Raw genomic sequence first — 20,670 nt, 5'->3', positions numbered from 1 at the left:
CGTATATAAACGAAAGCGTTGTAGTGGTCAATAGGGTGTAAGACTGGAGAGGATGGTTGCCACAGTGGTCATGCTGTGGCACTTGGAGGGCATTTGTTAGTGTTAAGTTTTTGGTTAATAATTGATATTAAATTAAATTTTGCCATGAGCTGTGGTTTAAGGTAATTTGAAGTTTATATACTCAAGCTGTAGACAATTGTTTTCGAACTACACATATCCTTATTTTTCTTTGTCTTCTTGAATGAAGTTCCCTCCGAATAACTTTAACACAGGGAAGAATGTTTAAGCTGAACTAATTTTTAGATTAATTTCCAATGTTGATTACTTTTGTTGTTTCCTATTTTGTGTGTCGTTACTGTCTTTTTGCATTAAAATTACGCTTAGTTGAATAGTTGGACTTACCGGTGGACTGTAGGAGAATTTGTTGTTCTAAAAGTACACAACTTAACAATAAGACGATCTTTTCAGTAGGCATGACTAGAAAAAATTCTTTTAAAGAGTAGTCGAGCAGAGGTAGTTCACATTCCCCAGGCCTGAAATAAATATATAAAATCAGCAAACACAAAAAACTAGCCATTAGTTCGTACACATACGCAAGAATATATTTCGGGGAGGGGGGGGGGGGTATCAGTTAGGAAATCTTCGAAAAAAAAAATTCGTCGTAAGTGCCTATAGTAAACTCCCAAAACTTTCTTCGCAAGCACAATCAGCTTTTAAGAACCAAAGTCGAACGTTTTTTCAAAAGTAAAAGAACTGGGGAAACAGCAAAAAAAAACATCAAATTTTTTTAACACCAAACTGTTCTTCAAACAATAGCATTTCTGACACCGAATATATTACTTGGTTTACAGACTGATTTTATTATTTACATCAAAATGGATTTTTTTTTGTAAAAATTTACTTCCATCATTTAAAATTGAGAACCGGGAATCTATTTTTTTTTATTTCGGTGGCTTACCTGAAAACACGATTAACTAATACAACTAAAAATAAATTCTCAATATCTGAGCAAACACTTTCACAGAGATTAGCTTTGCATATTCTATTATTTGAAATTCTATTATTTTAAAATATCTGAAAAAAACAGAAGCTTGAATTGAACAGAAGTTTATGGTTTTAAAAGTGTTAGAATCTTCCTAGAACAAATAATCTTGAATTATTTTCTAAGGAAATAGGAATGGTCTCTTGAAACATCTGTGTTTAAGAAGTGCTGCCAAGGAGACTCACAAAATAAAACCATTTATTGCTAGAATACAAATGTCGATGTAAAAAAAACACTAAACGGGAAAAAAACACATGTTTAAAATTTTTGGGATGCTTAGAAAAAAAAAATCTTATATCGTCCAGTGAAAAATTTCATCAGGGAAAAAGCAACATTCTTTTTGAGCCTGCAAAAAATAGGAGATATAAGGGACTTTTCTCTCCAATAATCATCATTATTAGCGATCGGTTTTGAATAAGCTTTATCCTGCCGAACAATTTTTTGGAGAAGCGAGGATGCCAAACGGGCCAGACGTATTCAACTATTAGTGTATATAGTTGAGATGAGTTCTCAAATACTAGAATCTCGGACATTTGACAAAAGATTTAAAAGAAGCGACGTTATGGCATGTGCATACCTAAAATCTCACTACAGTGTAAACTCATCTCACTCATTTGGGATTTTGCGGCAACCTTACTTTACCGGGAGGGGGGAGGGCAAATACCTGGGATTTAGAGGGGGGAATATCCCAGAACAAATCCAACTTGAGAAAAAACGCTGAGCGACAGATGTTTTCCGGGAGTAATGGTTGCCCAATCGTAAAATTATGGCTAGCAATGAATCAAGATGTAGAGAAAGAAAATACAAATACCATTTAAAGGAGGCATGGATTGAACGAACTAGTTGTATTTAATGAATCGGTAAAAAGATTAAAAAGAATCGGTGACCAATGCTTAGAATCAAACAATCGTGAAAAAAAAAAACTGCCTGCTCGATGTTATGCTCGTCCTGGTTCTTAGACCAATACCAATGTTTGCAAGCATCTCTGGCTAACTCGGTACCCATTAGGATACGCTCACTAAAATTTGGGAAAAACTAAATGAGAGATAGCAAACCTTGTAACAATGACAGGTTCTTCTTTACACGTACGAAAAGCCACTGTCTGTCCAGGCAATGGTAATGGAATACGATAAAGGAAATTGTAAATAACACTTTCAATTGAAAACGGCATTTTTTCATTGGATGATGTGTACCTGAAAAATAAAGACAAATTAGTGACAAACTGGCATCAAAGCCAGTTATTAGATATAAAAAAAAATTGGATATAAACATAACAGAATATTACATGCGCAAATATTCTGACCCTTCGGGAGAGTAAAGGTAGAATCAAAGTTTCTTCTCAAAAAGGACATTAAAACACCTATTTTTAGGCTGATATTTATGATTTTTTTTTTTCGGGTGTCATTCTGTTATCTACCTCAATGAGTGCAGTATGTCAGATATGATAGTCAAATTTAACTAAATAAAATAGTTAATAGATTCAGTGATTCTGACCTTTGATCCAAGGAGAGTCTGTCTCTAGCCTTTAGAGGATTTGTGATAATATATGTTCGTTCTACGCTTCACTTGATTCTTGGGACTGAAAAAGAGCGGTGGTCCGACTTTTATTTGTGGAAATTTATATTAATTTTAGGTTTTAATTATCTATTCTTAGCAATATCTGTTATTTTTAAGTTTGACTTGATTGTTCATTATAATTTATGTTCGCTTTAGTATTCATTATTCATTTACAACGAATCATGCTTGTTTAAGTTTAACTTATCACACGAATTTATCTCTGTACATTTTAGTTGTTTTTTTTTGTCGCTCTTCACATTTCTTTGTGCAAATTTTTAAAATAAAATTTTTACTAAAAATTCGGGGTGGATTTCAACAATAGGGATAGAAAATCTGCCTAATTGTTGGTCTTCAATGGACCTGAAACCATCGGATCCCTATCCAGTTAAAACTCTTGAAATATTAATATCTTTTTCAATCATTCCTATTGAAAGAATCTTTTGACGCAGTGAATTCCTACAACTCTTAGTGTGTTCAACAAATACATTTGTAAATCCCTCTGTTGAAGGTGCCATTTGCAGGTGCTCTTTATGTTGAACATTCCTGTTTATATATTCCTGTTTATATTCCTGTTATATATTCCTGTTTAGTCCTCATTAAATAAATGCAATGTCTTTTTATAAATTATTTTCTACTCTTAAAGGTTGCTTAGTTTGAAAAAAAAAAAAACACTACCTTTACTAAGCAAAAGAAATGTGTCTTATATGGTATTTTTCTTTTCTCCGAGCTTCTTGGCATTAAATCCAAGGTCGTAGAAACTTTGGAGTTTCTTTTTCGAAAATAAAAGTTAGATCTGAATTGATAGTTGTTGGGCTTTTTTGAGGGCTAAGAGGGATTAATAGACGCCCCCCTTCTACACCCTTTTTTCCCTGGGAACCCCTTTAACCCCCTGGAATCAGATTAAAATTTTGGGATGTTTCTTTCACTTGAAATGCATGAAGAGCCCAAAATAGGCTTCTAAGGAAGCCATGATGGCTCCCAGTCACGCGATTGGCATTTGCCAAGATATGTATGATCGGAGGTGTAATTTAGGACCGTGAATCACAATCCTTCAACGCCCCATATGATCTCGAGCGTCCCGCTCAAAGTAGAGACTTCAAGGGTAATGCAGGCTGCACAACTTATACCTTATGCCCCGGGTCTTAAAGAAAAAAACTAAAAAGAACTAGGAAAAAATACAATATTAGAAATTGTTCGTATCTGTAAGACCTCTGTCAAATTTTCTAAATTCTGGTATGCGCGAAGCACATGATAGCCTAGGTAGTGGGATTAATAGCACCCCGTATTTGTAAGACAAATTTTATATTCACAGCCATTAAAAAGTTTGGGAGGGTTTGATGGAGCAGGGTAATTCTATAGATCCTAAAATTTAAAAAACCTTCGGCAATTCTGATTCTGCTGACGATATTTCAATCACCCATACCAGTTTTTAAAATTTGAAAACATTTTAGGTATTTGTAATGACAGAACTCTATACAATGAACAAGGGAAACCGTAGAAGAACAGAAAAAAACAGGACAAAAAAAAACGTTTTCTAAAACCTGACAATAAACTGAGATACTGGCATTCTAGACAATACTTTTAGTTATATTTGTTTTGACCTCATGCTGTTTACTTAGCTTTTTTAGCTATAAGATGACTTGACACAACGTGTCAAGACTATTAATTTTTTTCAATTCTTTAGGGAGTCTTTTATCTTAAATAAACGACGGAACTCGTTTTTTAATACCAGAACAACTCCCAGTTACAGAATGGCTAGGACATTAGTTCACGTTTTTGAGGAAAGGGTCTTGGTTGATCTTCCAGGGATGTCTGAAGGGAGTATTATATGTCAATAAATCTTCTGATGAGACTATTATCTAAAATAAAGAAACAACCGTTGTAATTTTAGTGCCAGAAAATCCCTTATGGCAATGTGACGGAGGAGGTAAGCGAGGAGGAGGTTACAAAAGTCCAAAAAGATATGTTCTTTTTGCCCATTTTTTCCCTAGGATTCTCTGTACATCAATTTGTGCGTTTGCAGGTGAGTGGATTTAGTTCCAAATCCATTTCATGCCACCTGCATTAAAATAGTTTAAAGTTAAAAATTAAATAAATTTTTTTTTAAAGAAAGTTGTGAAGACACGAAAAAAAATGCCAATTTGAAAAACTCTCACAGTTAATACAGAATAATCCGCAGCTTTTGCGGAAAGAGGCTAATAAACTTACATATTCCACTTCAACTATGTCCAATAATATTACCACCACTGAATGGCATTCTCACTTTTGGCCAATATTTGTTGGCGACCCACCACCAATTGACACAGTTTGATGCCGTACTACAGGAACAATTGTCAAAGCTGAATCGTCATAAAGATTACATTACTATTAAACCCTCTATGTTATTTAATCATATTTGTCTTCTGAAAATAGGGAAATCCCCTGGGGTGGATGGTCTGCAAGTAGAGCATTTACAGTACGGTAGACGTGTACTGTTCGTACATCTAGCTTTGTTATTCCAGATGATTTTGTCCCAACATTATGTCCCTAAGACATAATGTTGGGACAAAGACATAATGTCCCTAAGACATAAGTCCATGTGAAGGACTAGTCACGTGTGTCCCTAAAAAGAATAATGACCCAACGGTATGCAATTCATATAGACCTATAACCATATGCCCTATTCTTAGAAAGTTACTGGAAAAACTAATGTACCCTTTTCTGCGAGTGAAGTGTGATTTTGGAGACAATCAATTTGGTTTCAGAAAAGGATTAGGAGCACAAAATACGCATTCGGTGTTTTTGTGTATAATTAAACGACATAAGATGATCAAAAGGAGTCTGTACGTATGCGCAGTTGACATATCTAAAGCCTTTGACTCCATTTTACATTCACAATCATTAGTTGCTTTATTAAATTGTGGTACTAGCGGTTTAGTTTGTGGGGTAAAGCAAGGCTCAGTCTTAAGCCCATTATAGTTCAACAACGCACTTGGAACAGCGATAAGAAATATCCCACAATATATTATTGATAGTCATATTCATATTAGTCACCTGTCGCATAGAGATGACATACTTCTTCCCACTGAAAACTTGTCCTCAATGCAAAGAGCTGTTGAGGCTCTTCAGGTTAGTCCAAGGCCGTAGTCAGGGGGGGGGTAGGTGGGTTTGAACCCCCTCCCCCCAAAATGTTTGTCTGATTCGTAAAAACGTAACAAAAATGGATATATACAAATTTTTTATGAGTTTTTTGATGTTTTTGTGTACCCCCCCTCCCTCCCCCGAAAAAAAAATCCTGGGTACGGCCTTGGGTTAGTCTATCTAAGATTTGCCTTGCTATTGAACCGTCGAATACTGAGTTTATGATTGTAAACCCATGTGAGAGGGCGCAATCAGAGTTCCTTAAAATATCCTCGATCTTTGTTCCTAGATCCGACTCTATAAAGTATTTGGGCGTCCCTTTTGGTTCTTCGATAAGAGCAACATGTGATCTTGTTATTAAGGAGCTAAAAAATGAACTCCGCAAATCATATGGTATGTTGGCAAAAATTAAAGGGCAATTTGATAAATATACGTTAGGAAAGCTTTACAACTTCATGTTTGCACCGCATGTGTTTTTATTCTTCCGTTTTGGAATCTGTTTCCTATAACTGATAAAAAGCAAATTAGGGTCCAATTTCACCTGTATGCTAAGTATTTTATTGGTGTCCCTTTGTGGTTTCGGAACACGTACATTAGTAAAAAATACCATGTTTTCGATATATGTGTTAAGATGGCCGAATTATCGGTTCGTTTTGAAGACCGATGTAAGAAAATATCCGACTTTCTACTTAACCATTTATTATATACGGTTGGGTAGACTGATAGGTCCTGTGTTTTAGTGTTGATTTAAGTTTCTACTTGTTTGTCTATTTTCGTTAGACTTATCGGTCACTTTACTGTATAATCGTTAATTATTTGTGTTTTTTCCCCTTGTTTATACTCCTCTAGTGCATTTTTGCAATGTATCGAAAGAGGGCAAAAATAAATTATTGTTATTATAGAAATAGTCCAGGACTTTTAGCTCAAAAAAGTGTCGAACCCGGACAAAATTGCAATATAAACGAAAATGGTACCAAAATGATCAGAAAAAAAATTCTGTACAACATACAAAAAGTCCCCATAAATCCGAGTGGGGCGAGTACCCGAAAAACAGGGGAAAAGGGGGAAATGCGGGGGAAAATGGGAAAAATGCCGAACATGCCCAGAAAATAGTTTAAAGTGAGTTTTCTGAGGTTTTCACATACGCTGATTACGAAATTGACATCTAAAATTCAGTATAGAAAAAGAGTACTACGGAAAACGGGAGAACAGGAGAAAGAGGGGAGAAAAGAGAAGAATACAGGGTAGGGGTTGAAAGCGGTTTGAAAGATATTTTCTGGGGTATTCCTATCTTGTGATTACAAAATTGAGAACTAAAGAGATATAAAAAAATTGATTAACATAAAACGGGGGAATGGGGAGGGGGGGAGGGAGGGGAAAAAGGGAAATAGACAGGGTAGGGGTAGAAAGAAGGTGGAAATGTTTAAAAATGTTAATACAGGAGATATATAGAGGTTCGGCTACCCCATAGGTTCGGAAAAGGCAAAAAAAAACTCGAGAAAGAAATACGGAAAGATACTGAAATTATTTTATTCCGTATTCTTCGCCGTTATCAACAAGCGCGTGGGTTCGTCAACATAATCCTGTTCTAATTCGACATTCCGTAAGAGAAGCAAGGTAGACTAGTCACCGCGGAGTTCCAGTGCCGACGACAAAACCTATCCTGACGGAATGACATCTAGCGGATCCAATAGTCCCCAGTCTGCGTGGATGCTTACACATGTGACATGGTAGCAGGATAAATCAAGGTACGACGAGATTTTTTTTCAACCGACGGTGTAAGGGAAGGTGTAAGGGAAGCAACTCTCAGAACAAACAGCGAATTATAAGCTACATCGGTGAAAAACTCAGAGCCAAAGGATTTGAAGTCGTCCATGCGAAGGACGATGCTGACTATCTAATCGTAAAGACTGCCGCAACGAAAGCAGAAAACTCTGAAACAATAGTTCTTGGCAACAACACTGACCTTCTGATTCTACTCTTGTATCACCTCCCGCCTAATGCAAAAACACTTTACATCGAATCGTCAACGAACGTAAAAGAAGCGATAACACGGTTCTGGTGCCTCAACGAAGTTAAAAAAAAAATGGGAGAAGTATCCAGACTACTTCTGGTAGGGCACGCACTCTTGGGATGTGATACGACCTCACGAGTTTTCGGACTTGGAAAGCAAGCTGTGCTACCTCTTTTGAAGAAGAGCGAAGTGTTCAGAAAAAAATGCGAAGTGTTTCTGGATGAATCATCGTCTAAAGATGAAATTGTGAAAGCGGGTGAATATCTTCTCCTCAGCTTTTATAAAGCACGACCAATCGAACATCTCACTAAGCTGCGACATCAAATTTTCTTGGAAAAAGTTTCTTCGTCAAATACTAAGGCGTTTGTTAAGCCTGAAAGGCTTCCGCCAACCGAAGCTGCAGCTTCATTTCACTCCCAGCGAGTGCGCCTCCAGGTATCCCGTTGGAAAGGGGAACCAGCTGACCTCGACCCGGATGACTGGGGTTGGGTCCTCAGAGACCATAAATACTCACCTGTGATGACCGATTTGTTGCCCGCACCTCAGACTCTTTTGAGTGTCGTGAGATGCAACTGTAAGACAGGCTGCGAGAACTCGCGATGCAGCTGCAAGAAAAATGGATTAGCGTGTACGTTCGCGTGCGGAGACTGTCAGGGTATCAACTGTTTGAACAGGGACAACGAGATTGTCGAAGACGAGGAGCTCGACTAGTGACATCAATGCTGTGTTTTTCAAGTCAACTCTACTGCCTTAAAAAGTGCAGATTTTACCTACAGTTACTGAAGTTCTTTTTTTAGTTTTTTATTCAATGATATGGCCTTCGAAAGTACAAATTTTACCTACAATAGCTGAAGTTTTATACTGTGATCACTGCCAAGCGGTTGTTTTCTTAATGTTTAGTAATTCAAATGGTTGTAAGAAATCTCTGTGATTCAAGAAAGTGAAAGTTTGATACTTAAGCGAGTTATTTTGTCCATAGGCCTACTTATTAGCCATTAGCAGCTGGCTCAGGAGTCAGGCTTCCCTTCCCCTTTTCCGTTATTTCCTCCAGTTTTGTTCGGTTTTCATGGTTCTCGTTTTCTTTCCTTCATTTTAGGTGTCAGTTTCGTGATCAGCAGATAGGAAAACCCAAGAAAACACATTTCAAACTGATTTCTACCCCTGAATTCAATTGTCCCTTTTCTTCCCCTCTTTCCCCCTTTTCCTCCGTTATGGTGGGGCTCATGTTCTTTATTTCATTTTAGATGTCAGTTTCGGGATCAGCAGATAGAAAGACCCCAGGAAACATATTTCAAAGTGCTTTCTATCCCTAACCTGTATTTTTACATATTTTCCCCTCTTCCCCCGGTTCCCCCAGGTTTCCGGAGTACTTTTATTCTATAGTGAATTTTAGATGTCAGTTTCGTGATCAAAGTATGGGAAAGCCCTAGAAAACTCACTTTGAACTATTTTCTGGGCATGTTCAGCATTTTTCCCAATTTCCCCCGCATTTCCCCCTTTTCCCCTGTTTTTCGGGTACTCGCCTCACTCGGATTTATGGGGACTTTTAGTATGTTGTACAGAATTTTTTTCTGATCATTTTGGTACCATTTTTGTTTATATTGCAATTTTGTCCGGGTCAAACCCTAAAAGTCCTGGACTAAAACAAGAAGCTCGAGTTTTAGGTTGCTTATCCCTTTTTTTCGTAGATCATCCAATATAAAGTCACACCCTAATTTCTTGTAAACACACACATCTTTTAACTTTACACTACATTATAAGCTTCTGTATTTGCCCTTTGCGTTTAACATTTACAAGATGCTAATTTGTTTAAATGAGTGGCTTTTGGCTAAATCAGTTACGAGCGAGCAGTTTCGTGTCGGAAATGGCCCAGCTGTGTGAACCCATTGTTTGGCAATCAGACAAAACTTTAGAGATCACTCCTCGAGCAATGATCAGTCTCAACAATCGCTAATATAAGCTAATATATAAACTTACGCTAATAAATCAAAGAGAATACGCTTTGAAGCATAGACAATAGGTAATTCACTTGTCAATACTAAACATTTGCTGACTAGTAGCTTGTCCTTTGAGGGATCCAAGTAACCTTTGGATATTTCTGATTGAGTAAGTTTTGTACCAAGTTTCAAATGACGGGGCAGTGATTTTGTAACAGCATTGGAAGATTGAGTTGGATGAACTATTGAATTTGATAACTCAGCGACGTGTATGCTCTGAAAAAAAAAATTAATAGAAACTTGCAACAGACTATTTTGATATCGAGAGGCTTGCTAGGAAAAAAAAAACTGACAATGGGCCAAGGAAACACGATTTTAATGAGTCTTCTTGAGATAAAAAGCCTCATTCTGTCTTATTAGAGAAAAAGTCTCTACTGACTCTTTTTTTATAAACCAAAAAAAAATAAATTATAAAACTTTATAAATTACTAATAAAATATATAAATTTCGAATATTTTAGGCTTTTTGGAAACCAGTGTCATCTACAAGCGGTTCTATGAACGGTTTCAAATTTGAAACCATTTAAATTTAATTAGTACTTAGGATTAGTGACAAGTAACTGGTAATTAGGATCAGCGCGTGAAAAGTAATTAGTAAAAGTCATAACCTTTCTCAAATATGGATAGCCTATACTATCTTAGGATACGTTCACAGTATGCAAACCAATCATTATTTTCTTGACATACATATTTTTTTTTATTTATTTTTTTTAGTCTCTCTTTTGCACCGAGTACCCACCAAGGTATTTCCACTTAATACAAGAATTGTTCAGACAATCCAGCCTAATCAAATGGAGGGTGATTCTCCAGAACTAGAGCTCTTGACGACTGATCATGCCAAGAAAAATCGAATAAAACTTGAAAGAGATATAGTATCTTTTGATGATAAGTACACTTTATTTCAGTATTTTTTTTATTGAGACATATTTCTTTATTGCACTGTAAGCCGGAAGCACAATTTTAATGCCAAGAAACTGCGCTATCAACCAGGATCTTAACGGTAATATTATAAGAGTTACTTTAGAATAACTATCGTAATTCCCATGCAAGAGTATTCTGCAAAAAATATAATATAAAAGCGATTGGTGAATGTAAAAAAATATATACGTATAAAATGCTAGAAGGCAAATATAGGAATGTATACACTATGACGTGTAAAAGGTCCAATGCCTTAAAGTCATAATCAATTTTTTGAAGAATCTAGCTACACATTCTTTTTTAAGTGAAATTGTCTGTCATGGTTTGGACTTAGTCACGTCACGGCGAATACATTATTTAAGATTAAAAAAAAGGATAAGTTAAAGATAGGTTACAGGAGGTTAATGTATGTTAATTAAGCGCTAACAAGTTTAAGTGAAATTTAATTGCAATACCCGTAAATGGACTAGTCATCCCGTAAATAGCAAACCATTATTTAAATAGATTTATATGTTTAAATTTACCAATACCTTTTTCATGATAGCAACTTCAATCGATAACAAGTGTTCCTTTAATACTTTGTGGTCAACTGGTTTACTAAGAAATAAAGTTAAATTCTATTGCAGCGAAACTCCTACCAAAAAGACAGTGAGGCTACCCGTGCATATATTTGAGAATTTTGCCGCTTGTCATTCATACCTCTAAAAAGGACAGGTACGGTATCATATATAGTTGTTGAATAGTCAATTTGACTTTAAAGATAAAGTTTGTATATTCAAAGACTTCTAGTAAAAGGATTGGACGAACAAAAGCACGGGAGGGTAAAAAACACAACACACAATGTGTATTTTTTGTTTAGGCGAATATTAATCGGGTAGTGTTGTAAGTTGTTAATATTAGGCGGTAGATGGAAACGCCAAAAGTACTGACTACAGGCAAAAGGTATACGTTACAGATGCCCAACGGAGGAATTTCTCAGGTAACCGATAAATTTTATGCTTGTGTTCGTCTGTTTTTATATTCTTCCAAAAATATTACATGCATGCTACGTCTTAAAACAACCTTGTTCTGGACAACTGATATTTACGAAAGAAATTCAAGATGATTAGAAATAGCTTTTATAATAATAGTAAATTTGATTATGATTACTTATCAGTTTTAATACTATGATGGTTTAATCAATATTATTTAATAAGCATGAACTGATCACGTGTTAAATTGATTGTTTAATAAACATTGCAACACTGTCTTTCCACATACAGCATAATCGTTAAGAAAAGCTTCAAGGTGCGCTTAATACCTGACCCCTTTTTTAACAATGCAGGATATATCAGTTGGATATCTGTGTTATATGCCTTTATCTGTGATACTGACACTAGTAGTTTTATAAGCCACATATTCGAAAGCCATGTGCATAGTTCAACTAAAAGCTTGCACAAATTCGACAAAGTACCAAGAACAGTTTCATATAATACAAATCATCAAGGAAATTATCTAAAAAGTTACCTGAAGTGCGACGAGGGCTGCCAAAACTGCTTGATCTGTCACCAACTCAAAAAAGGTCGCTGCACTTCCATATATTTTAGATCCATCTTCTCTTGTAACGATAAACGAGTGAAAGGAAGGAGGTGGGACCCGTTTGGCTGTGGCTAATTGCACGCCGTGTGGCATACACATCTAAAAGCAGATACATTTTTTTAATTAGTATAATTAAAAATTCAAAGCGATTCTGAATGCTAAAAACAAACAAAATAGAACATAAGGAAATGCTATACACACGGACAACATTGGTTGATTGAAAAAATATAATGACAATAGGAATAGAATTAAGTAAAGCATAGATGGCACATGAAAGGAGCAGGTTAGAACAAGCATTTCTAAACGTTCTGTGAATGGGGAGGAAGAAGTTTTTGGACCCGGTTTAGGAGGGGGAGGGAGGTTACTTCCTGTGGATAGGCATTTAAATCAAAGCCCCTTTTCAACATAGTTAAATTAGAATCCTCTGTTGGTAATCAAGGTTTTAGAAACCCGAGGGATGTCCCCAAAATCCAGTATATGTAATTTTTTGTTTTAAGCATCCAGCGAAGATGTCTTTCATTTCCCAAGTTCCCCTCAACTTATTCGGTTAAAAGGGTCCCTAAATCCTTTCTAAGGAATAATTTGCACCTGTCTCTCACTACATACAACCGTAATGATTTTTATTTTTTTTCATAAAGACTTATTTTATACGAACAGTCTTGTTATATCATATTAAATCAAAACTCAACTCAAGTACATACATAACAGCTTAACGAACTACCAGTCAAGAGCAACGCATACCAATCGCAATCAAAACTCTAAAATATAGACGCTTAGAAAAAATGTAAACGTCGAAATATCTCCATAAAATCTCCATATTTATCCCCCAAAAAGTGAGTGGGTCTTGCAAAAAATTGCACCATCATGTTTTGGATGTCTAATGTCCCCTTAACAGAATTGGCAAACCCCTAACTACAAAAATACAAAATTCCGTGTGCTTTGTGTCATGGACACGTGTTTTTTTTTCGCCAGTCCCATCGAGGCGGATCTTGTAGAAACAAAAGAGCATTCTCATAACGGATATCACCAGTTTTACTCCCCTCCTAAAAAGTCAAAAATATTGGAAGGAAAGTAGGGCCCATCTCACGCCATCAATCATCCCCTCTGCCCATCACAACCAAACATAGAGTTGGGTCAAAATTTAAAAGTTACCATTTCTACCAGAGAGGTTGTAGTCTCGAAATGAAGCAAGTCCCATGCCGCCTAAGGGGCAAGGGTCTAAATTTATGAAAGTTTACTAATTTTATGTAATAAGATTCATAGATAGACAGAAAGTCTGCCTTCAAAGAAAGACAGACTTTTGTTGAAGTCAAAATCTTACGACTATTTTAGTCAAGACTATTTTAGTCTTTTAAAGAGATGTTTCAGAAAAACGACCCTGCTTAAGAAAATAACTTATTTCAAACGATACAGTTGGTCAGTGAATTGCATTAAGAAGGTGAGAAAGTTATGACTTGTTATAGCTCGTATCGAAGGAATGTTTTATCCGGGACAATTTTTTGATCCCAAGGACCTTACCATTTTTTTGCAAATAAAAAAAAAAAACATATTTGCAAACGAAAAAAAAACATATTCTAAGCCCAATCAACAGATAAATTCAAGTAAAAATGGGAGCTTATAGTAATATTTTGAGCTAAACATTAAGAGCAGACTTAGTCCTGCAGGATTGAAGGAGTCTATCATCTCCCTATATCACCCTAAAACTTAGATTAAGAGGATTACTCATATCAAACTGATGATCTTAAAATATTAGGGCTCTTTTGAACAGGAATTGCAAATTCTAGTTCCCTGTTTACGATTTACAAGAACATAGACCTGAGGTCCCTTTGTAGAAAAACATGAAGTGAGATTAAAAGTCAAAAAAGCTTGAAACATGCAAAAACTACGTTTCTGGAGGTGAGCTACCCAGAGCATCCTAGTTACAGTGTAATAAACGAAAAGTAATTATATTAGAAAGACGGTTTCCTAAAATAAAAGTAAAGAGTAGCATTAAAAAGAACATAATCATCATGTATATGAGAAGGCCTGCCACCTACACCAATCCCACTCAACATTTCTATGCTAATATTAGACTTTCCCCCCAGGACTTCAAGAACGAGTTCTCTAGCAGCAGGTCAATGCGATAAAAAGACAACTTATTTTCGCAATCCCTTAAAGGTGAAATTTGAAAGGCATTTTTTCATGAACTGGCTAAATTTTTTGCCTTTATGATTTTGTCGGTTAAGTATTAGTTAAACATAAGGTAAAGGGGGGGGGGGGGAGAGTAAAGAAACAGTAGCAAATTTGTTGAGATTTGACAGCACCTTCTGGTTTGAAAATGAAAAGATACCAGGAGCCCCCCTTCCTCCTACCTATGACCCGAATTACGGATGGACTTATTTCAGTCTACTTCTGGGATCGAGTGTTTTCATTAAACAGAAATTACTCTGTAGCCTTTAGGGAAGTGAGTCGGCAAACTAATGTTCATTTGTGACAATTACGTATCTTGTTCATTTTGACTCCATTATTCATTGTAACTTCTGTTTGTTTTATGTTTGATTTCTATATTCGTAGCAGTTTTTGTTTGTTTATGAGCTAATTTGTACTCTTCCTAAAGTTTTACTGACGATCTTTACTTTTGGTTGAGGAAATTTTAAATTTTCGATGTGTTTTTAGTCCATTTATTCTATGGAAAGAGTTTAATTATTTTTAATACTAGGAGCAGCAGCAGTAGCCTTAATTACAGTAGTGATAACCACGAATTTAAAAATGAAAGAGTTTTTCTGATGAAGGTAAAGAGCAACGTTTAAATTCAAAACGAACAAAATTACTGCTTCAAAGTTTATGCATCATATTTTGGAAAAAAAAAACTGTTTCAAATAAACTAGCTGTAGATATTTCCCTATATATTCAGAATTCTGAAAAACTAGCGCTTTACTGAAAACAAAGCTTTTTTTAGCTTTCTAGAGAGTTAAAGTCGCGTAGTAAAATTCATTGGTTTCATGGCAGGTAAGATTATTTAGTGCTTAATGAATTTTGTTTTTTATTTTCTGCAGGCCACTGAAGATTTTTCGGCTTCTAATTATGTTTTGTTGCGTCGTTTGTTTTTTTTCAGTTTATAATTAACCAAGCCTAGAATTAACCTAGCCACTAGAACTAGTCTGGTTCTGTTAGTCAGCAGATGATTTATGAAAAATATCAAGGGGGCTGGGAAGGGGAGTATCCAAAATAGGGGATTGTAAGCCTAAGGTTTACTGTTTTCGACCATAGAAATTATGATGGTACTCTTTTTATTCTTCCCATCCTTTCCACTCATAAATAGCACCCGAATTGCACTTTTTGAGGCGCATTATGATGGCGTTATCAAGTAGAATTTTGAAAAGCACATATGTTCAAGGTAGGAGGCTGTAAGTTTCCTTTATTGGGTTTTCAACAATGATGATTTAAAAGGTATATTTTTCATTTCGATTCGACACCATCTTCAAGAGGTTTAGGCTCTTTTTTGAAATTCCCATAAATTCGTTTTCAAAATAAAATTTTACTTTTAAAATCAATCGAAGCGATAGGCATTGTTGTAGTATTCGCTATAGTAGTAGCCCTAGTGGCAGTATTCAAGATAGGAATCCAAGGTAGGAGTAGGATTATTAGTGGTATTTGTAACAGTAGCAGCAGTAGTCGTTGTATGAGTGTCACCATAACTTGAAGTAGTCGCAGTAGATGTACTACCACAACTATGAATAGTTGCCGTAGAACCAGTAGTCATAGAGGAAGTCGTGATGGTAGTACCGATGGTAGTAGAGCTGGATACTTTCTACGGAGGATAGAATTAATAGAAATTTATTTAATGGTATAGTTTTATGGCAGATTACAAAAAAATTGCTGAGTCCTCGAATATTAACGGCTTGATGAAATGGCTATTTATCATTATAGAATCAACACACTCAAAGTAACTGGACAATGTCTGTATTCACTTTTCACAAGCAACGAATCGCCAAATACCATTTCTAAAGTAAAACGCGTTGAAATCAAACCTCAATCAAGCATTATTAATAACAATCTGATTTCAAACAAAGCAAAAAAAAAAACCGCTAATATATCAACTAATAAAGAACTAAAAAAACGTTTCATAATTTAGCTCCTACGCTTACCATGTTGACAGCTTCTTTGTTTAAAGATGTCACAGAGTTTCCCGGGAAGCACGCCAGGACATTTGACTTGTAATATTGATGCAATGGAGTACATTTTGAATTGTAGTCCCCTAAAATATATCACAGATAAGTAAGTACATTATATCAAGGTCACACAAAAGAGATCCAAGTATTCTCATCGCTAAATTGGAATTTTCAGTCCTGTTCAGCATCGCCACAAGGCAATCCCATTTTTTTTCATTTCCTTTCCATGTTATCATGACGTACTTTTGACAGACCATTTCAACAATTAATTTTACAAAGTTTGTCTCTCAAAATAAATAATATTAAGAAAAATGGCACGTATCAGGTACTATTGTTCTTCAGCTATTCGATGAAACCACTAGCCTTTCTTAATGTTTTCAATCAACTAGCCAAAAGACTGTGTGCCAAGTCCCCGTGAATTGCTGCTGCAACTGTGAACCTTTGATATTGAGCGTCTATTGGGCAAAACACAGCATGCTCTGTTGCATGCTTGTCGTTTGCCATTGAACCCAAAAAATTGTGTAAATAAACGCAGAAAAAAAATAATACCCTAGACTGTTTTTAAGGATGTACTTATCCACAAAGTTTAATTTGCATGGCCCTGAACGATTCCCTGCAGTTATTGACGTTATCTATGAAATACGTACGAACTATGTTTTGATTCAGCACATATACATAGTTAAATTAGCTCAAGATTAGTACAACCTTCGAAACCCTCGGATAGCAAATTTGATGAAAATGAAACACTAGTTATGATGTATGCACTTAATGTATTTTAATTTTAGACTTTCAATACTGACAAATTTACCTCATATTTGTAATCAACACGCTTAAAAACCCTGAAATACCGATTTTGGGTGAAAACAAACCTCAATTGTGAAACGTTCACTTGGAATATTCAACTGTCGTCTTAATAATTTTAAAAGATTAACATTTGATAATTTTGGACACTTTACTAAACAATCACTGAAATTTCATGGACTTAATCAGGTAAAATATACGTATGTAACCAAAATTCGGGGTAGGGAGAGACTACTGGAAAGGGATTAGCCCAAAAGCCCCACTTTGGACGCACCAATAGCCAAGATAGAAATAACTTGCTTCATTCTGATTTTGAGCAAGGTGTAGAATGTCCACAATTTGTGAATCACGTTCTTGACATCTTTTGTTTTTTGACAACTATATTGTAAAATAATCTCAGATTTATAATCAGCAGGCTCAGAATTCTTACGTACAAAACTATAGTGAAAATCCAATCCCGTCTGGGAAAAGTGCACTTTTTGTGTTTTCATTTACGATAGCCAAAATGTAGGCTAATCTTAACGACTTTTAAATATTAACGTCCCTCTTTCGGGACCATTTCCTAAAATATCCTGTATGATAGAGAGATAATGACTCATCTCTCTAAAAGAGGTAGAATATGTTAGTATGTGTTGAGCTGAGCAGAGGTATGGGGAGACAAAGGCTCAATAGTCCCACTTAAAGCCCTCCAGCCGTGCAGATTGAAAATCTCTTAACGAAACCGATTTTAACCGAGTTTAAAACCAGCCTAAGAATCGCAACCAACAACGTCAGGAATCAGCACTATTTAGGAAATACCTATTTAAAGTGTTTTGATTTTGCTTCAAAATCCCAACGCTAGGCTCAGATATGTAGCCAATAAACTCAGAAACCCTTAAACACCAGCTTTGGTGGAAATAAAGCACTGTTTTGAAACATGTAATTAATGTGTCATGGTTTTCAAGATCATAATTATTTTTGCGAAGATTTTATCATTCATAACCACTCTCAAGCGTATCTGCTGCAGAGATTCTGTGCAAATTTGGGATGGGGAAGATTGGATGGGAAATAGCGACGAAGACCACACTGCCTTTCATTTTTGTATAAAAATTTCCCTGTTGTTCAACTTATTGTTTTAGGATGGGAAATCTGGGATGGAAAGATGGGACACGGCTTAAGACTCTCACTCTGTACTCTTTAATCACTCAAAGCGGAAATCTTCCTAAAACAGGTTCCAAGACTATTTGAGACGTTAGATTTTCAATTAATTAATTTTTGTGAATAATTTTCCATAACTTTTTTAACAAATAGTAAGGAATGATATTAAAACCTAAAACAGGCCAAAATTAAGTAATAAATAAGTCAAATCTAAAACGAAGACAGATTATTATGAATGAATGATTGATTACTATGAATGAATGACCAGAAATTAAAATGAATGCTCGGCTTAAACTTAAAACTAACCTAAATTACCACAAATAAGAGTGGAACTGCCTCCACCCCTTACCCAAACCCAAAAAAACTTCTAAAACTTCTAAGATTCAAAAACTGGATATCAAAACAAAACTGAAATCTGTTTTGTTAATTTCCAAAAAAACAAGTTATCTCATGGAAGTAAAGAGCGGAATTGAAACTTTAAAACGAGCAAAAAATATTGTTTCAGTTTATGCAAAATTGTCGATGCTTGACTGGAATCTCAGATCTCTGGATGTAGTTCTTTGTATTTTTTTTTCTAGCAATCCACCCTAACGTTTATTCTTTTCCCCCCTTTTCTGTCACTAAGGTCACAAGATCTCTTTCCCTGGCACCCGAGTTGCACGCCGATGCTTGACTGGAATCTCAGATATCTGGATGTAGTTCTTTGTAATTTTTTTTTCTAGCAATCCATACTAACGTTTATTCTCTGCCCTCATTTTCTGTCACTAAGGTCATGTGATCTCTTATCCTAGCACCCGAGTTGCATGCCGAGGCTTGACTGGAATCTCAGATCTCTGGATGTAGTTCCTTGTATTTTTTCCTAGCGATCCACCCTAACGTTTTTTCTCTGCCCTCATTTTCTGTCACTAAGGTCACGTGATCTCTTTCCCTAGCACCCGAGTTGCATGCCGATGCTTTACTGGAATCTCAGATCTCTGGATGTAGTACTTCGTAATTTTTTTCCTAGCGATCCACCCTAACGTTTATTCGGTGCCCTCATTTTCTGTCACTAAGTCACGTGATCTCTTTCCCTAGCACCCGAGTTGCATGCCGATGCTTGACTGGAATCTCAGATCTCTGGATGAAGTTCTTTGTATTTTTTTTTCTAGCGATCCACCGTAACGTTTATTCTCTGCCCCCATTTTCTGTCACTAAGGTGACGTGATCTCTTTCCCTGGCACCCAAGTTGCATGCCGATGCTTGACTGGAATCTCAGATCTCTGGATGTAGTTCTTTGTATTTTTTTTCTAGCGATCCACCCTAACGTTTATTTTGTGCCCTCATTTTCTGTCACTAAGGTCACGTGATCTCTTTCCCTAGCACCCGAGTTGCATGCCGATGCTTGACTGGAATCTCAGATCTCTGGATGAAGTTCTTTGTATTTTTTACCTAGCGATTCACCCTAACGTTTTTTCTCTGCCCTCATTTTCTGTCACTAAGGTCACGTGATCACTTTTCCTAGCACCCGAGTTGCATGCCAATGCTTGACTGGAATCTCAGATCTCTGGATGTAGTTCTTTGTAATTTTTTTACTAGCGATACACCCTAACGTTTATTCTCTGCCCTAATTTTCTGTCATTAAGGTCACATGATCTCTTTCCCTAGCACCCGAATTGCATGCCGATGCTTGACTGGAATCTCATATCTCTGGATGTAGTTCTTTGTATTTATTTTTCTAGCGATCCACCCTAACGTTTATTCTCTGCCCCCATTTTCTGTCAATAAGGTCACGTGATCTCTTTCCCTGGCACCCGAGTTGCATGCCGATGCTTGACTGGAATCTCATATCTCTGGATGTAGTTCTTTTTAATTTTTTCCTACCGATCCACCCTAAGGTTTATACTCTGCCCTCATTTTCTGTCACTAAAGTCACGTGATCTCTTTCCCTAGCACCTGAGTTGCATGCCGATGCTTGACTGGAATCTCAGATCTCTGGATGTAGTTCTTTGTATTTTTTTCTAGCAATTCACCCTAACGTTTACTCTCTGGCCCCATTTTCTGTCACTAAGGTCACGTGATCTCTTTCCCTGGCACCCGAGTTGCATGCCGATGCTTGACTGGAATCTCAGATCTCTGAATGTAGTTCTTTGTAATTTTTTTCTAGCAATCCACCCTAACGTTTATTCTCTGCCCCCATTTTCTGTCACAAAGGTCACGTGACTTCTTTTCCTGGCCCCCAAGTTGCATGCTGATGCTTGATTGGAATCTCAGATACGTTAAGATACGTTCGAAATCCCAGTAAACCAAGTAGAAAACATGCTTGGAAGTCAGATAGACAACAATACACTGAAACCTATGAAGATAACACCCCTCCCTG

General features: G+C 36.3%; 1 protein-coding gene across 1 annotated transcript in view; it reads right to left on the bottom strand.

The window, feature by feature from the left end:
• Positions 1 to 20,670, bottom strand: part of pns (DENN domain containing pinstripe) — a 228,216-nt gene that overhangs the window by 133,171 nt on the left and 74,375 nt on the right. The window contains exons 3-7 of the mRNA XM_089094997.1: positions 16,353 to 16,462; positions 12,154 to 12,324; positions 9,711 to 9,946; positions 2,098 to 2,235; positions 403 to 533 (exon numbers count right to left, since the gene is read on the bottom strand). Coding sequence (XP_088951123.1) covers positions 403 to 533; positions 2,098 to 2,235; positions 9,711 to 9,946; positions 12,154 to 12,324; positions 16,353 to 16,462 — 786 coding nt within the window. The remainder of the gene's footprint in view (positions 1 to 402; positions 534 to 2,097; positions 2,236 to 9,710; positions 9,947 to 12,153; positions 12,325 to 16,352; positions 16,463 to 20,670) is intronic.

This window comes from Artemia sp. Qi Xiang Cuo, chromosome 9 (genome assembly GCF_049724085.1).
Source record: "Artemia sp. Qi Xiang Cuo chromosome 9, ASM4972408v1, whole genome shotgun sequence".
Lineage (NCBI taxonomy): Eukaryota > Metazoa > Arthropoda > Branchiopoda > Anostraca > Artemiidae > Artemia > Artemia sp. Qi Xiang Cuo.
Note: the sequence above shows the minus strand (reverse complement) of the source record. Positions and strands in the feature narration are given on the sequence as shown.